Here is an 18,282-nt window from a genome sequence, read left to right on the forward strand (position 1 = left end):
TGCGTGCGTGCGTGCGTGTGTGTAACTGAAGCCTGCAGGAGAGAGATGGCAGATGAGCACACACTTCAAGCTGAGGACAGGATCCCTTTTTCTTACTCTCTCTCTCTGTCTATCTCTCTCTCTCGCTCTTTTCTGTGGCTCTCCTCTTCCTCCCTCACACCCTCTTCATTTCTCTAAGGCTTGCTTGTCTCCAGCCGTCAGACGAGTGTGTGTGTGTGTGTGTGTGTGTGTGTGTGTGTGTGTGTGTGTGTGTGTGTGTGTGTGTGCGTCCTGCATGTGTGAAAGACATTCTCTGCTCTGAAATAGATGTCAGCTCTGTGCTAGTAATTACTGCAGTGGGCAGCGTTGATTACAAATCAACCCCCGGATTAAAAGACAGGGGACAGACAAGCGGCATCAGATTAATTATGACTAGAAAGTGCTTTTTCTTCTTCGTGCCACCCCCCCCCCAGGAAGAAGAATAAGGTTGTTTTCAGTGTCACCCTGATTATCCTGATGCCACTGTGTCAAGACAGTAGCAATGATACTGACAAGGCTTAAACAGGCAATGTCACTGCAAAACACACAACAACTAGTATTGTAACATATACATCTATTGTATATGTATATTCAAATATACATTTATTCAAATATACATCTAAATGTACTATATATCTAAATGTACACAAACATCTATACATATACAATATGGTATTTGCAAGTGTACACTATAAGTCTGGGCATAACCATGATAGAATATGGACTAAATATGGGAAAGAACAATGTGTGTTGATATTGCATTGGAAACATCCTAAATCAAGTGATATTGCACTGGAAACATCCTAAATCAAGTGATATTGCACTGGAAACATCCCAAATCAAGTGATATTGCACTGGAAACATCCCAAATCAAGTAGAACTCATCAGGAATAAAGAGCTCAAAAGTAGCACTGATAACTGAAGCACAAAATTGGAAAAGGGAGAGTGGAGCTTCAATCAGTTTGACGGCAGGTCTCAGTAGAGAAACCAATCATGATGGTGGCTCCTCCCAACACTCAACACTCGTCTAAAAATGTCCAATCGTTTTCCCGAGACAGGTAGTCTTGACACAAAGGGGTCACGATGTGTCAGGAGTCACGTCTAGCCCGGACACATCGAGACCCAGGCCAAACAGACACTTTATCTTCATTTTCTCCGTCACATCATGTTTCCACACAAGGAGGAATGGCGAGTCAAGGTGCCCCCACCCCTCACAAGCACCTCAGGCAGATAGCCTGGAGTAGAATGTTCTGACCTGTCACCCAAGTGTCCATAGCGACAGTCCACCATAGCACCTCCGGAATGCTTTGGATCCGGAAAAAGTCAAAAGGGCCGACCTACTACTGCACTAAAACTTTCGACACGGTGAAGTGGTGAATGGACAAATCCAAAACTCTCTTTCTCTCCTTCTCGCTTTCTCTGTCTTTCTTTCTTGATATCTCTCTCAAGTGTAGTTTTTTTCCCCCTCAGTGTTATATTTTCCTTCCCGAGTTTGTGAGAGAAGTGAAACTGACAGATTTGCCAATGGTCCACAGGACAACAATCATAGCAGGCGGGCGACGAGAGAAAATACGAACAATACCACACAAATGTGTTAAAGGAGGAGAAAAGCCGAGAATGGATACAGTCGAAGTAGCGCGTCCACCTGGAGTGATTATAAATTGATGTTACAGAGGGCAAAAAGATAGAGAGATGGAGCAAGAAAGAGACACAGAGAGAGAGAGAGAGAGACAGAGAAAGAGAGAGAGAGAGAGAGAGAGAGAGAGAGAGAGAGAGAGAAAGGGAAAGGCAGTCAGGTGGTATCAGCAGCGGAAAGACACCATCATGAGTCACTGTACAGAGACCTAAAAGAAGCCTCAGCCTATTAGGAAAATGTACACATCAGATCAATCTGCATAATCTGGCCTCCAGATTAGCGTGGCCTCATCCTCCCTCTGCAGAGGTTATGCCTCGTTAGGTTGCCTGTAGGTTGCTTCCTGACACAAATGATGAAATAGCTAGAAAAGGCCCACACACACTCACTCACTCTGGCATATAACACACAAACCCACTTGCAAGCAGACGTCGCTGTGTTCCGTGTCCTCTTTTTCTTTTTCAGCCACCACAACTGTGCCTAGGTCACACTGTACATTTAAATCTCTTTGCCATTTTCACACACACACACACACACACACACACACACACACACACACACACACACACACACACACACAAACACACACACACACACACACACACACACACACACACACACACACACACACACACATACACACACACACACACATATAAACACACACACACACACACACACACACCCACACATATGCACATAAACACACACACACACACACACACATATACACACACACACATATACACACACACACACACACACTCCTGTCCCTCCCATCACTCTGCGGCTTCCCTATCCTCCCTCCATTAAATAAATTGTGTTGTAATAATCTTCTCTGATGCGTGCTCCTAATATTGGTGGATGACATGACAGCCTTTTTTGATTACCCCACTTTCTGGCCCATGCCGAGCTCTCCGTAATCCTGTGTGTTACCTTCACTTAATTAAAAGAGAGGGAAAAAGAGAAAGAGAGAGAGAGAGAGAGAGAGTGAGAGAGAGAGTGAGTAAGAGAATACTGAGACAGAATGCAAGGCAGAAAAAGAGGTGCAATGAGAATGCGTGGGGGTGAAGATTGCATCAGGCTTTTCCCATCTCATAATGCAGCATCGATTGCTAAAATGTTTCAATATTGGCCGAGCTCAGAGAATTTGCAACGACTTATATGACTCAGTACCTTTCCATTACAGTAATATCTGGGCTAGCTAGCCCCAGATATGGTCCATCGGTTCCCTGACACAAAATCAAAGCACACACTGCGGTCTCACTCTCGTATTCTGGGTTCTGTGTTCCTACATCTCATGTTCTAAACTAAATACTAAAAAAAGCATCACACGAGCTGTTCATGGCGTTACGTTTCAATAGTACATCAGCACTGTGTAGTCGTAACAATATCACCACGGAAATCACATGAGGTCCAACTTGTGCGATGATCATTGTAAATGATATATTGACGTCTGTGTCCCACGTGAATGCATGTTTGTAGGTTTTTTATCACTGTATCGCTGTCGTCTGAATCAATGTCTCAGTTCAAACAATGCACCACCACCCCCCCCCCCCCCCCCAAGACACTGAGGGAGAGGGCCATGGACAGGAGAGAAACAAATACTCTTTCTTCCCATGATGCCTTTTGGGTAGGAGACTCAGTGACAAATGACATTGAGAAGCCCCCATCGGGTTTGGTGGTAGGCCCTACACACACACACACACACACACCCACACACACACACGCACACACACACACACACACACACACACACACACACACACACACACACACACCCACACACACACACACACACACACACACACACACACGCAAACACACACGCACACACACACACACACACACACACACACACACAGAGAATGATGGAAGCTCTGTTTAATGGTCTGCTGTGTGTCTCACTATACTCATTCTGGTACTGGAAGTCTTTTACAGTGAAGAATGGGAAACGCACATTATCACAGAGTTTATGACCTGACCCAGGTACATGTGACCCTGCGGCTGCTCTGGCCCTGCTCTGGCCCTGGTCTGGCCCCTCTCTGGCCCTGATCTGGCCCTGGTCTGGCCCTGGTCTGGCCCTGGTCTGGCCCTGGTCTGGCTCTGATCTGGCCCCGCTTTGGCCCTGCTCTGGCCCTGGTCTGGCCCTGGTCTGGCCCCGCTCTGGCCCTGGTCTGGCCCCGCTTTGGCCCTGATCTGGCCCTGGTCTGGCCCTGGTCTGGCCCTGGTCTGGCCCCTCTCTGGCCCTGATCTGGCCCTGCTCTGGCCCTGGTCTGGCACTAGCAGTGTCAGCTCTGCTCTGGGAGGTGTCAGGGAGTATGAGGGTTGATGGATGTCACGTCAGCTTGACGTTTGGATGTGCTCCATCTCAAAAGCCTGTACGATTGCAAGTAAGAGTGATTTTCCTTGCAGCACTACAACAGTTCTGGGTCAACATACCTTGTTAAACAGCTCCAATGTAGCCTAGCTTTCACTCCTCATTCCATTAGGAGACCAACTGAAACTAGGCTGACATACTGTTTCTGTAGCAGGCTATCTCAACATGTTTTGCAATACTCAGGTCTCAGGGTATCTCTCTCTCTCTGTCTCTCTCTCTCTCTCTCTCTCTCTCTCTCTCTGTCTCTCTCGCTCTCTCTCTCTGTGTTTCTCTCTCTCTGTCTGTCATTGAACAGGAAGAAGACACACACGTGGCTTTGGTGTGAAAGGACAATACTTCACTCGGTGCTCGATCGTGGGAGCCACAAAGGAGTCTGGGAAATGGAACGCAGACATGTTTCTTGTCTGCGGCTGCCCTGTCTCATTCTCCCCACAGACACACCAGACAAGCCTGGGCGTCCACAAGCCTCACACAGATCAATACAAAATACACACATCCAGTAATCTTCTGTAATCAACCTGGGCAAAGGTATCAAACACTGTCACTCGATCCACTTCCCCTCTGTTTGTGTGTGTGTATGTGAATCTGTGTGTGAATCTGTGTGTGAATCTGTGTGTGTGTGTGTGAGAAAGAATTTGTATGTACTATACGCATGGCTTTTACTGGATTGTATGTACTGTTTTAGAATGTGTGCCTTCTGTGTTCATACATTGTATGATGCACGTGTGTATGAGCAATTGTTCATATGTATGTGTGTATGTGCATTCATGCGTGCATGTGAATGTGTGTGTGTGTGTGTGTGTGTGTGTGTGTGTGTGTGTGTGTGTGTGTATGTGTGTATGTGTGTATGTGTATGTATGATGCAATGTGTGATGTGATGTTTGTGTATTTGGCTGTGTGTGTGTGTGTATGCATCTGTGTGTGAACGCAGTGGTGTAGGTGTGTGTGTGTGTGTGTGTGTGTGTGTGTGTGTGTGTGTGTGTGTGTGTGTGTGCAGGCACACGTGTGTGTACATCAGCATGCAGTGTCAGGGACACAGCAGCACAGCTCCCTGTAATTTCTCTCTCAGTCAGACCCCTTTTTCCTGACAGGCTCACAGAGACTCACACACACACACACACACACACACACACACACACACACACACACACACACACACACACAGGACTGTAACACGATGCTGCATCATAGCATCTCTCTCTCTCTCTTCATCAACAGAGCTGCAGAGAAAACACCACCCCCCCTACCACACACACACACACACACACTCACACACACACACACACACACACACACACACACACACACACACACACACACACACACTCACTCACACAAATAAATGCCGGCTCAAGAGTAAAGTTCAATAATACTACAGTGCTGTAAGAAAGCATAACAGAGGATTCTGCTTTTCACACCCCTTTTGCGCCAGATAGTCACCACACAGTCGCATTCATAAACCTCATAAATGAATCGAACCTGAATCCAACCTCCAGGTTTTTAATGGCATCATTTTCAAGGCATTACAATGCACTTGAGAAACGGGGTACTTCCATCAAATGCGTAGGAAATTGCCCTTTTACGAGATGCTTTCCTGGCAGTGACTGCACATGGTCGTCTGCAAGGTGACTTGAATTATATTTATTGTTGCTGTAGCCTCCTGATAGCAGTTTGCAGCGGACGCATAAATACAGTTGACACTGATGGAAGCCATCCAACAACAGCTGAGAGCATAGCCAAAGAAATCAATGTCTCTGGCGATATATATACGACAGACGCACTTTGAATGGACACAGCGGCAACTCTGTTACTCCTTCATGCTAATTGACGCACTGACATTTTTTCACAGTGAAACCACACTTTTTCACTGTCTATAAAATCCAATAGTCGTATCTGATAAGTGATACGGAACTGTCAGGTGCATTGAAATAACAGGTCAAGTTAGAACCTAAATCATATTATGTCTGTGCAGAAATAAATGAATATGTGAGAGCAGGGAGATGCTTGTGGCCACAGACATGGCGTGCAAACGAGAGGAGCGGACGCTTTTGTTGGACGCAGTGTCTGCAGCTACTGAGACAAATACATTTGTGAGCTGTGTGGTTGTACTGTGCTAAAAAGACAAATACATGTGTGAGCTGTGTGGTTGTACTGTGCTAAAAAGACAAATACATTTGTTAGCTGTGTGGTTGTACTGTGCTAAAAAGACAAATACATTTGTGAGCTGTGTGGTTGTACTGTGCTAAAAAGACAAATACATTTGTGAGCTGTGTGGTTGTACTGTGCTAAAAAGACAAATACATGTGTGAGCTGTCAGGTTGTACTGTCCTAAAAGTCAACCCCTGTCTTGCTCTGCAGATGAAAAGCCTGTAACTGCTCTCATTGTTTTGTGACTAGTTAGATTCATTTCTAGACACAATAATAGGTTAGGAAAGCAAACGGCATCTAACTGCTGCAGAATAATGAACCTATGCGACAGCAGAAGCAGCTTGCCTTACTAGAGAATATTAGCAAGCGCACTGGCACAGCAAGGTGTCGGATGTTCTTCGCCATGTCTGGAGATCTTTTAGCATGTGCACTACTCATGAACTGTGCTCCACTTTGCATTACAGTAATGTATTCCACTGGAGAGGGAACAAAGAAGGGGGAAGAAACCTGAGGAAATGTCTTTCTATACGACTGTGCTTCTTCTTCTTCTTCTTCTCTCTCTCTCTTTCTCTCTCTCTCTCTCTCTCTCTCTCTCTCTCTCACTCCTCTCTTTTTCTACTCCTTTCACTCAAACATGATTTTTCCCTGTCTAATTTTTATGCTCTCTCTCTTTCTCTCTCCCTCTCTCTCTCTCTCTCTCTCTCTCTCTCTCTCCTCTCTCTCTCTCTCTCTCCCTCTCTCTCTCTTTCTCTCTCCCTCTCTCTCTCCCTCTCTCTCTCCCTCTCTCTCTCTCTCTCTCTCTTTCTCTCTCTCCCTCTCTCTCTCTCTCTCTCCCTCTCTCTCTCTTTCTCTCTCCCTCTCTCTCCTCTCTCTCTCTCTCTCTTTCTCTCTCTCTCTCTTTCTCTCTCCCTCTCTCTCTCTCTCTCTCTCTCGCTCTCTCTCTCTCTCTGCCCCATCTCCTCCCTCCTCTACATTACTCCTCTCTGTTTACTCCCCTTTATTCCCTACCTCCCCCTCTCATATCCCTTCTCTCTCTCCCAAACCTTCTTCTTCTCTCTCTCTCTCTCTCCCAAACCTTCTTCTTCTCTCTCTCTCTCTCTCCCAAACCTTCTCTTCTCTCTCTCTCTCTCCCTGACACAGAGGAACGTCTCTTTTGGGAGCCTTTATGCGTGATGAGCCCCAGTGAGAGCCCGGTGAAAAGGTGTAGTTCAGGGAGGAGAAGAGAGGAGAGGAGAGGAGGGGAGCGAAGAAGAGGGGAGGAGAGGAACGAAAAGGAGAAGGGGGGGGGGGCTCCCCGACTGGGACAACAGCACAGGAATGATTGACGGCCCTACTCACCTTCCCTGTCTGATTGTCTCAACAACGCTAAGTTCCACACACACACAGGGCCTAATGGAGTCTTCACTCAAGGGCTTTAATGTTAAAGACTCCCTCTAATTTATTTGTTTCTCAGTTCGGTTTCTCTGTAGGGGATGAAGCTAAATGAAATGCAGAGCTGCACCAAGATGGACTGCGGGCCGTTCAATTGCCAGATTAAAAGGCCCTTGAAGATTTTCGAAAGGCAGATTTGTATTTCTTTTTAATCATGTTTTTTTTCTTCCCACGCGGCATAACCCATTAACCTTCCCATCCCCCCCGACCCGCGGCTGTGTCCCACTCTGCTTCCCATCCCTCATCCTGCATAAATCACCAATCACTGACCCTCGTCTGTTCTCCATGCTAGCACACACAACCAGAGGGACAGGGGAAGCACGCTAGCACATGAGCAGAAAAGGCAGGGCATGGCTCTGACACTGGAAGTGAGCCCATGGGCTGGATTACGATGCCGTTTTAATCCTTCTTTCCCCCTCTGAAGACGTCCCCCCCTCCCTCGCTCAATCCCACACACCCCCCCCCCCCCCAGTCCTGCCCCCCCCCCCCCACCGCCGACCCCCACCCTTGTGCCCCACCCCCCTCAGTTAAATACGTTACACAATACTTGACATGAGACAATATTGCTGAGTTTCTGGTTGCCACTGGCTCCAAGCTATACGACCCACAGATTTGGCTTGTTTTCAGCGCCTTGAATGCCAGGCTGAAATACCAGTTTGGGCTGATGATTGCCCTGTCACTCCAATCCTCAGATGCTCAAGGCCGTTTTAAACTCCTTCTTTCTATTCACGTCTTTTCAATTCTGCAACTACATTTGGTTTTTATTGCCTCTCTCTTTCTGTGTTAATCCTACATTTTGCCTCGGGCAATTTCTCCTTTTTAATTTAAAATTAGGTGACGGCTCTCACTCTCTTAAGATGGCTGTCTACTGATGCTGCCTCATACTACATAATTTTACCTCAAGAAAAAAATCTTTGAAGCATGACGTTAACACGGACAGGAAAATGACGCACACTTAAAAAAAAAACGTGTTCCAATGCTGCATACTGTAATACTGCACATTACACAGGGTTGTATTTATGTTTTTTTTATTGAGGCTTATTGAGCTGTGGCCTCTGAGGTCTATTCTGAACAAGCTGCACATTCTAAGTCTGCCGTACATTTTGAGTTTTGTGCGGACTCTGCTAATCAATAGTCTGACCGCAGGCTTGTAACAAAGCTGAAGCTCCTGAAGCAAAACTAGATCAGAAGGATTTAAAGCACAAGCGAGGGCGGCAAACGGTCGAAACGGTGCAGTCCTGAGCACTGTCCTCATTAAAGGAGGGATCAATCTGAAAGCTTACGGTGAACGGGAACACTGACGCTGTGGACAGGCTGAAACACATTTCTCTGATATTCTCTAAGCTTTTAGGAGTCAGGTTTCGTCACAGGTGGGTTGAAAAAGTGGTGTGAAAAAAACACTCACTCCTGAGAACACAGGAGGGATTCCACAGCTGCACTCATTAGCTTGGCATTGTGCTTCGGCAGACTGATGCGTGTGTGTGTGTGTGTGTGTGTGTGTGTGTGTGTGTGTGTGTGTGTGTGTGTGTGTGTGTGTGTGTGTGTGTGTGTGTGTCTGTGTGTCTGTGTGTGTGTGTGTCTGTGTGTCTGTGTGTGTCTGTGTGTGTGTGTGTGTGTGTGTGTGTGTGTGTGTGTGTGTGTGTGTGTGTGTGTGTGTCTGTGTGTGTGTGTGTGTGTGTGTGTCTCTATGTGTCTGTGTGTGTGTGCACTGCAAAGGGTAAAGGCATCATCTAAATGACTAAATTATAGTGATACAGCCGATAATTCCACAGCAAGCTTGAGACCAAGAGAGAGGGGAGATTTTAATTGGCTGAGGCGAAGCACAAAGCCTTCAAAATAACAGAGTCAACTTATTTCATTAAGTGTAAACCACTGCTGGTTTTAAGCAACTCCGGAAACAGACATTACAATCGTAACAAGCACAACACAAAGGTCAGGGACAATGATGCCTCAATCGTAAGAGAACTACAGGAAGGAAAGCAATAGAAGAGGCTCAATCACAGACTCACTATACTCCAGAGATGAACTGTACTGTAATAATAATAATAATAATAATAATAATAAACTTTATTTATATAGCACCTTTCATGCAAAAGAAGGCAGCTCAAAGTGCTATCTGTAAACTTGTGAAAGAGGGAGGGACGAAGGGGACATTTTTGTCAGACTGGGTGAAGTTCAGGAGTGTACACTGTGTGCCTGCGTCTTCAAAAGAGAAATAAGGTTCAATAAAGAATATGGATGTGAGAAAGCAAACAAGGTTGAGATAATCGACACAATCAGATGAAGCGGGAGTGGGTCCTTTGTGACAGTAAATGTGTCAGATTGTTCTTCCGCTCCGGCGGGAAGAGCCCCAGCGCCGAGGCAGACAAACACAATTTGTGGTAAAACAAAGATGAGGAATGGGACAGCGACATGCTATAAAATGAAATGCTGTTCGCTGAATGAATGGCTGGCTGCCTGCCTAAGGTCCTTCGCCTCAGCTCAGAGAAGACGGCGTTCAGCACTGCCAGGCTGGTGTTCGGGCTTGGTGTGTGTTTGTGTGTTTCACACAGTATTCGTTCATTTATTCAGTTCATTCAACCTCATTCTCTTTTGCACACACACACACACACACATACACACACACACACTCTCACAGACAAATCACATGCCGTGAAAACACATAGCCACACTTTACAGCAGAAACTCTCACTTCCTCTCCAGCAGAACACCCATCGCTCCTGTGCTCCCCGCCTGCGCAGGCAATATTGGAGCCTGTGTATGCTCACGAGAACTGATCGTTAAACGTTCAAATACATCAGTCTGTTCTCTGGTCAGAGTGCCCTCTGTTTGGTCTCACTCTCTCTCCCTCTCTCTCTCTCTCTTTCTCTCTCACTCTCTCTCGCTCATTCTCTCTCTCTCACATTCTCATTCTCTCTCACTCTCTCTCATTCTATCTCTCTCACATTCTCAATCTCTCTCACTCTCTCTCATTCTATCTCTCGCTCAGGGTTGTGCTTTGGGGCTGAAAGCTTCACGGGTGCCTGTCTCTCCTCTCTGCCTGTCTCTCCTCTCTGCCTGTCCTCTCCTTTCTACCTGTCTCTCCTCTCTGCCTGTCCTCTCCTCTCTACCTGTCTCTCCTGTCTGCCTCTCTCCTCTCTACCTGTCTCTCCTCTCTGCCTGTCCTCTCCTCTCTGCCTGTCTCTCCTCTCTACCTGTCCTCTCCTCTCTGTCTCACTTAGTCCATCCTTACACAGCTGCCTCCCACGCCACAGATTCCTGTACAGGAACTTTCGTCCATCTGCCCAGAGACAAAACAACCACACTTCTGACTTCTCTCTGGCTCTGGAGTATTAATTGGACCCAGGTGTACTTGAAACAATTAAGCATTTCTGTCAGTGCTGGTGACATAAAATGTGTCACATCTGTAATCCTTTTAATGATCATTTAGGCCCCCATGTCATGCATGTAGAAAGAGGCTGACGCAGCTATTGTGCCAGTAACTATTCTATGTTGTTGATTTCAAGGTCGGTACAACATGTGAATGATATCACTGACTGTTTTTCCTCCAAAGTGAGTGTCTTCTGTGTGTAAACAGTCTCTCTGTGGTGAGTCAGAGATAAATGGAGACAGTCACAGAAATGGGGCTAGCTGACGTCTCCTGTTCACCTTCCTGGAAACGAACAGCGCTTGCCTAACTGCATGTTGCAGTTGAATGTGTGGTAATAAAATAGAGAGTAATGATTGAGTTCAACCCTTTCCTATGAAATAATACAGATTTTGCTATAATAAGACATTATGTTGCCTATATGAGTTCAAATAAAAATAACAAACAAAAAAAATAAAACTCACTGTAACTAAATACTAAGAAAACATTAGATGCAAACAGACATGTAAGCTATTTTAAGCATCATTATCAACACATTAATATTACTAGCCTGGATGTTTTCCACTCTGGTGAGCAGTAGGGCAGTTAATATCTCTTCAATCACATGCCAGGAGACGGATTGGGCCTGAGGGCCTATGAGCCACCGTAAACACTGCATAATGCTGAGAAACTGCCACCATACCTTTCAAAGCCACAGTGACAAATGTTCGTAGTCAATGTCATCCTCAAGGACGAGGCTTAATTAATAAAGTGAGAGGGAATGGCATGTGGGGGGGGCACACTGTGACCCTAATGCACTTTCACTGTCCGGTATGCCAGGTTCAGCTTTGCTGAGGGGAAATGTGCAACGTGTTGTCCACACAGAAACAATGATTTTTTTTCAGAAGCCTGTCCTTTTACTGGGTCAGAACTACTTATAGTCTCAAAGCTTGACATTTCATGGGGTGTCTTTTTTGTGCAGTGGTTATATAAGATGTTCTGCTTGAATTAAAAGTTGTTGTTTTTTTAAAGCAGGAAAAGTTTTGAATATAGTCATTTAATAGAAATACAAATATCTGTCTGTTCCTCTTGCAATGACCTCAACGGAGGTAAATGTGATTAAGAATGTGATAGCTGATGCAATAAAAAGACTGAAGTTGCATTGTTTAGTTAATCATTTCAATAATGTGATATTATTTGGGGGTCAAAAATGACAGTGACTGGTTATACCACAAAATGTGTTCTTCATTTCTGATAGGCTTGCCTAAAATACATAGCTTTAATGTTCTCTATGGTCACTAACAACACATGGTAATTAAGAATTCATTAGATAACATATTTTAGGACATTCTTTTCTTGCACTGTTTCGTCTTAATCATATGTATTTTTCTCTATTCAACTGTTCTGTCTGACTTCAAAGTCAATATTGGGGTAAATATTTAAATGTATTTTTCTTTACAAGGTTATATTTTCCGGAATGATTTATGTGTAGGCTACACGTTTGTATTTTTAATGATTGCATTTAAATTATTATTTTGATTAATTGTAATTACGCCCTGGTGTGTTATGGATACAATCCCCCTGCTCATCAGCTTGCCGTCTCTCACAGCCAGTATTACTTTGCTTAAGAGCCATAAAATTGGAATCAGTAAAAGGTAATTACTTTGGACTGTAACTTAAATTGAAGGATGTGTAAGTGATGTCACCTCATCAAGACAGAAGCGCATAGTGATTTTGAGAACGTCATGGGTGGTTCGTTACCTGAAATCACTGTATGGATGAATTATCCAAAATCCGGCGGATTTAACCCGCTCCTGTTCCCTTTCGACAGCCTTTTCACTCCCAAACATCCGTAGAGAGAACTTGTTGACCCCAGGTTGCAGCAGTGCCCCAAACTGTCTGTGCATGAACCCCGCTTGATAATATCTTTCGTCATCCGGTAAAATTTGCTCAATACAATCCAACTTTATGAACCCCGCCTGCTGATCGGGAGAGGCGTGCTGGGCTACGCCGCTGCTGTTTCCAGCTCCACAGCCTTGCGCACCTTGGTCCGCTCCGCCACCAATCGCTCCAGGGGGACTCTCCTCACTCGGGGTGACATCTCCTTCAGTGATGAGGCGCCTCTCCTCCGCCGAGTCTGGGTCGTGGACATGCCGACTGGTGATGGACGACAGGCTGCCTCGGAACCTCCTGCAATCCCCGTTTGAGCTGGTCTTCATGGGTCTCCCGATGTCCGTTTCCATGATCACCGAATCTCCGCTTTTGGTCTCTCCGATGCCTTTGAAGCTTCCCCCAGAGGTCGGTGATGGCAGGGGCTTCATCCTGATGCTCTTCCTCCGGGTGTCCTTGTCGCCGTCTTCCCCATCACCCATGATCGAAGCTTTCTGTCCAATGTGCTGTGGCAAGCTGTAGAGCCTTTTACGCATGGAGGAATGCAACCTGTCCATTATGACATTGAAACAACGAGATGATCAATATACTACAAAATGTAAAAATAAATCCAGAATCGGACTGTTATTGTTGTGATTTTGCCACGAATCCCACAGCTCCCTAAATGTGACTGAACAGACTCGTTTTAGAGCTAGTGTAGAACCATGCGAGCCATACACTGATACAGGCTGCTTTGCCTGTGATGCCTGGGCAGGAGGATCATCTGGAACATTACCTGACAGTTAAAATAAGCCTCTTCGCGCAGGGGTGACAGGCTATCCCGTTTCACCATAACACTCCTGTTGCAAGGCACTGTATTGCTCTGATCCGGCGACCACAAAGTCATGAAAAAAGCTGGAAGCAACCTCGGCATGACATGAGAGGGAAGTGGCGACCCGACGGATGGAGTGGAGGGAGACGCGGAGGTCATGAATAACGAGGCATGCTTTCCTTCCCTGCGCAAAGATCGCTATCTGCTGTCAATAACAAACAAAGTAAAGCAAACATGTAACCAACATCAGCATCCGAGAGGCGCTGACATCACTGATCTAACGTCCTGAGCTTTCTGGTGAGGAGGTGAATATTCATGATGATGATCTATTGGGTTGCCATAGGAGCGAGAACAGCAAATAAGCTCAGCCCACCTTAGACTCCCGTTAAAGGGGTAGGTCTTAGAGCGGATTCCACCTCATTGGAAGACGCCACGTTCTTTTAATCAATTACGCCGGTAACCGACTCTCCCTCGCATCACCCTCGCTCTCCCCACGTTCTGCATGCGTTCAGTTGTGCGCAAAACGCAAGACAAATCAAGCTGATGTGCTGTCAATTTGTCAACGTCAGTGCAATTAGGCTTCCATCTCCTACAGGTTGTCTTCAAGCTGTCAGGCATAGCCTAATCATGTCCTTGTACTCAGAATTACCGGATTTCGGTGCGGTTTGGGCATAGACTACCCTGGGGCTACACTGAAGATGCTGTCAGAGCTATAGCCTACTTCCTAAACTGGAGGGGCTTCACAAATCAAATTCTTTTTTTTTGTTCGTTTAGAATCTATCCATTCTAACAATAAAAATAGCCTATATGTATTTTTGCTCAAACAGACTAAATAATACCTAACCTAAGCCTATAATGTACCCTACATTATGTTCTGGGGTTAAGACTGTGCAGCCTAGGGTCAAAGGCATTACAGACTGTGGTACAGGGTGGCGCGTGCTGTGGGGCAAGCGTGCACCTGCATTTATTTACAGTGAGCGCGAGTTGAATCGCTACTCTTCCAGGTCCCTGTGGTCGCACACAAGATGACAGAAAATAATGATGCTCCTCTACGTCCCGCTGAAATGTCTGAAACAACGATTGCCAAGTCTGTGTGGAAACTGAGACGTTATGGACGTCTTTTACCGACAAGCAAGAAAGAATGTAGTAACACTTCTTGGAAGGTGACTGTCAGGGCTAATTACCTCTTTCTAGGTTAGGCTAGTCTATGTACATGCAAATCAGCTAGCTATGGCTAGCTAGGTACTTCGCTAACTAGTGAGATAGCAGTTAACGGCAACACATTTTCATAAGTTTCATTTTAGTGCAGTACAAATGAGAAGTGTATGTGATTAATGTAGTTATAACGTGCAGGTCAAACTTTTTAATAACAAGTTGGGCTAGATATATAGCTATCATATAAGGGAAAACAATTATTTGTTTCTTTCTTGTCGGTTAGGGTTAAGCTAAAACTGACAAGTTAACGTGTTAGTCTACTGTAAGCGTTCATGTAATGTTAGTCAGCTAGCGTAGCTGATCCAGTGTCTTGTTAGTGATGGTCTCCTTTCTTGATCAATCGTTCTCTCACCTTGCTGTACCTTCATCACAGGTGTACGACTCCACCAAGAGTGAGGGCCAGATAGATCTAAGCATCTTGGAGTCTGGTCATTTCCTTGTGTCCCAGTCTGAAGAGCTCTTGGTGAGTGTTAGAGTTAGCCTTTTGTTTTTGTTGTGAATCTGCATGAAAATGGTGACAAATCAACTAATTTATGTAAAGTTTTTTTTTTTCAGTGTTGATAAAGAATACTCTTTCTTTCATTCATTCTTTCTTTGCACTTTTTTTTTGTTTACTTTTGCAAAATGTAGGTGAACTCGTGAGTGGCTGTTGGCCAACTTGATATGCTCTATTATCACAATGTGAGTTTTCAGTTTCTTTGTGAGTGCCTTTTTTCTTTGAAATAAAAGGGCAATTAATCATGGCGGCTTGCCTTTTATGGGATTGTGTGGGCAACCACACAAGTGGGGCACGTTTTGCATTGTCTGCGTTAAATTATCCATTTACACAGCCAGTTGAGCCACACCGGGAACGTGTTTTGTCCTTGCAAAGAGATTGGATATTTATTGCTTACACTTGAGAAAAAAGTGGAAGTGTTAGAAGAAGGGAAAAAAAGCCATGCATTTGTCAGCAGAATATCCCTCCCTATTTCCTCCTGATTCTTTTCTCTGGCCCCCGCCCGGGACCTGGTTTGTATGCGTGTATGCCATCAAGAGAAATCGAAGCACACTTGCATACTTATTAGAATGTTTCATCGTGGTGAGATACAGAAAGTGGTGAGGCTTTTTCATCATATAGTCCTTTTTGTGTTTCTGTGTTTATTTTGATGGTATGTCTCCAACTTAGTGACTCAATTTATATATAAGGTTTATATATAAAGGCATAAAATGATGACCGTGGTGTCCACATCTTCAGACATAAGAACGGAGATGACATTATGATGTATGCGTAGTCATTATGGGGCTGCAGGGCAGCTATGCATTTTACACAGTTGTAATCAACTGAACAAAGTGAATATATATATATGTATAGATGCTATTTATGTATATAATTTGTGCTTGCAGTGTGCAGCTTGCAGTGGTCATCATTTAATTTATAATGAAAGTCAGTTACATCATATCATTATAAAATGTTCACTTTTCTTTTTAAGCCCCAGTAATGTGGTCCAAGGATGCGTAAACTTTTCATTGTCTTTTCAATAGCTAGTGGTTCTACAATAGAAACCTGTCCACCAAACAGAACCCCAATGTAAAGCTGGTGTCTGAATAACCCTCACAAAAGTTTTATCTTGTATGGGTGATTCTTTAAAAAAAAAAAAAGGGACCTTAGATTGCACCATTTTTTGCAACGGTGTACTCTGGCTCATATTGGCTTCCCCAGCAGCCCACCTGAATCAGTCTCTCTCTCGCGCACACACACACACACACACACACACATCACACACGCGGCCAAATGCACTTCATAGAGACGGCAGAGCTGTGCTGTTGATTGGCTTAATGGTCTCGGCTGAATGTGTAACTCATATATGGCTTGGGAGAAGAGCAGCTTTTAGACCTTATCCTCTGACCTTGGAGTGGATGGGAAAGGGACGATCTCCACTCCTACCTCCCCAAAACCCCGGGCAAGCACCTCAGAAAAAGACACAATCAGCCTGCACATCCAGCTACACAATCAGCCTGCACATCCAGCTACACAATCAGCCTGCACATCCAGCTACACAATCAGCCTGCACATCCAGCTACACAATCAGCCTGCACATCCAGCTACAGCTGTCTGTTCCACTTATCATGGAGAGGTTTCTTGCTAGATTTGAGCTGGACTGACTACTGTCCCCCCCCCCCTGTCTGTAGGAGTGCACCCCTGTCCCCCCCCCCCCCTGTCTGTAGGAGTGCACCCCTGTACACCCCGCTCTCTCTGTCTGTAGGAGTGCCCCCCCCCCCCCCCCCCCCCCCTGTCTGTAGGAGTGCCCCCCCCCCCCGTCTATAGGAGTGCACCCCTGTCCCCCCCCCCCCGCTCTCTCTGTCTGAGTGCACCCCTGTACACCCCGCTCTCTCTGTCTTCTAAGTGGTTAATGCAGCTGGAATCATGTTGAAATATTAGGTGCTGACAAAACAGGCCAGTGTAATTCCAGAGATTACCCAGGATGTTATACGTATTTATTTTCATTTTCAGAATGTACACTCTTCCTCACCACAGTTAGAATCATTATCATCATAACCCAATTTTTATAATAATTATTGTTCTGGTTGTGTATTGTTAGTTTTTTTATTCTTTATTTACTTTCCGTCATTATACTCAGGCTACTTCATCTCAGGCGCAGGAAAAGTGCACTGACTCAAATGTAATCTGCACATCGCTCTCCTCCAGAAAGAAGGGAGCATACGGCTGACAGCTCTCCCCCTGTAAATCCCAACCATCAACCTGGCCGCCTCTCTCCGTAGAGAGAGGTTTGTGTGTGTGTGTGTGTGTGTGTGTGGAGACTTTTTTTTCTCCCTCAAAAATAGGAATTTCTTCCTTAAGCGAGGGGGAGAGAGGATGGACACAGTAATATCGGGCTAGCCTGTGATGTGTGTGTGAGGGAAGTAGCCGAGTGTGCGGTCCAGATTAGAGATGACTCAGTGTCTGTGTGTGTGTGTGTGTGGTGTGTGTGTGTGTGTGTGTGTGGTGTGGTGTGTGTGTGTGGTGTGTGTGTGTTGTGTTTGTGTGTCAGTGTAGAGCAGGAGTGTATTTGGAGAAAAAAGCAGGAGGTTGCAGGATTAGTAAAACATCTTTACTCACACAGCAGCAAACCAGTATGTGGACGAAGAGGGGGAAAAAAAAGGCATCCTGGTCCCAATGTGATATTTTGCTTTTGCAAGAGAATACTGTTAATCTGATCCTCTCAGCAACTCTCTGTGGTGAAGGAAAACCATAATCTGTTTTAAATCTTGAAGTTTGCTGATGAAATGCGCTGTTTTATGTAACAGAGCTGATGCACAGATTGCTCACGAGCTTCGGTATCGGGCGACGCAGCGCCGGGCTTGTGTTGTCGATATCCCACGACTGCCACAGCGGTCGGCTAGCTGAGGCATGAGCAGTAATTTTAAGCCTC

At 45.4% G+C, this 18,282-nt stretch overlaps 1 protein-coding gene across 1 annotated transcript in view; it reads right to left on the reverse strand.

Moving 5' to 3' along the window:
• Positions 1-14,022, reverse strand: part of hcn4 (hyperpolarization activated cyclic nucleotide-gated potassium channel 4) — a 125,116-nt gene extending 111,094 nt beyond the window's left edge. The window contains exon 1 of the mRNA XM_042707958.1: positions 12,718-14,022. Within this exon, the coding sequence (XP_042563892.1) occupies positions 12,718-13,403 (686 nt within the window). The 5' untranslated portion in view covers positions 13,404-14,022. The remainder of the gene's footprint in view (positions 1-12,717) is intronic.
• Positions 14,023-18,282: the final 4,260 nt, after the last annotated feature.

The sequence above is a fragment of the Clupea harengus genome, chromosome 6, assembly GCF_900700415.2.
Source record: "Clupea harengus chromosome 6, Ch_v2.0.2, whole genome shotgun sequence".
Classification (NCBI taxonomy): domain Eukaryota; kingdom Metazoa; phylum Chordata; class Actinopteri; order Clupeiformes; family Clupeidae; genus Clupea; species Clupea harengus.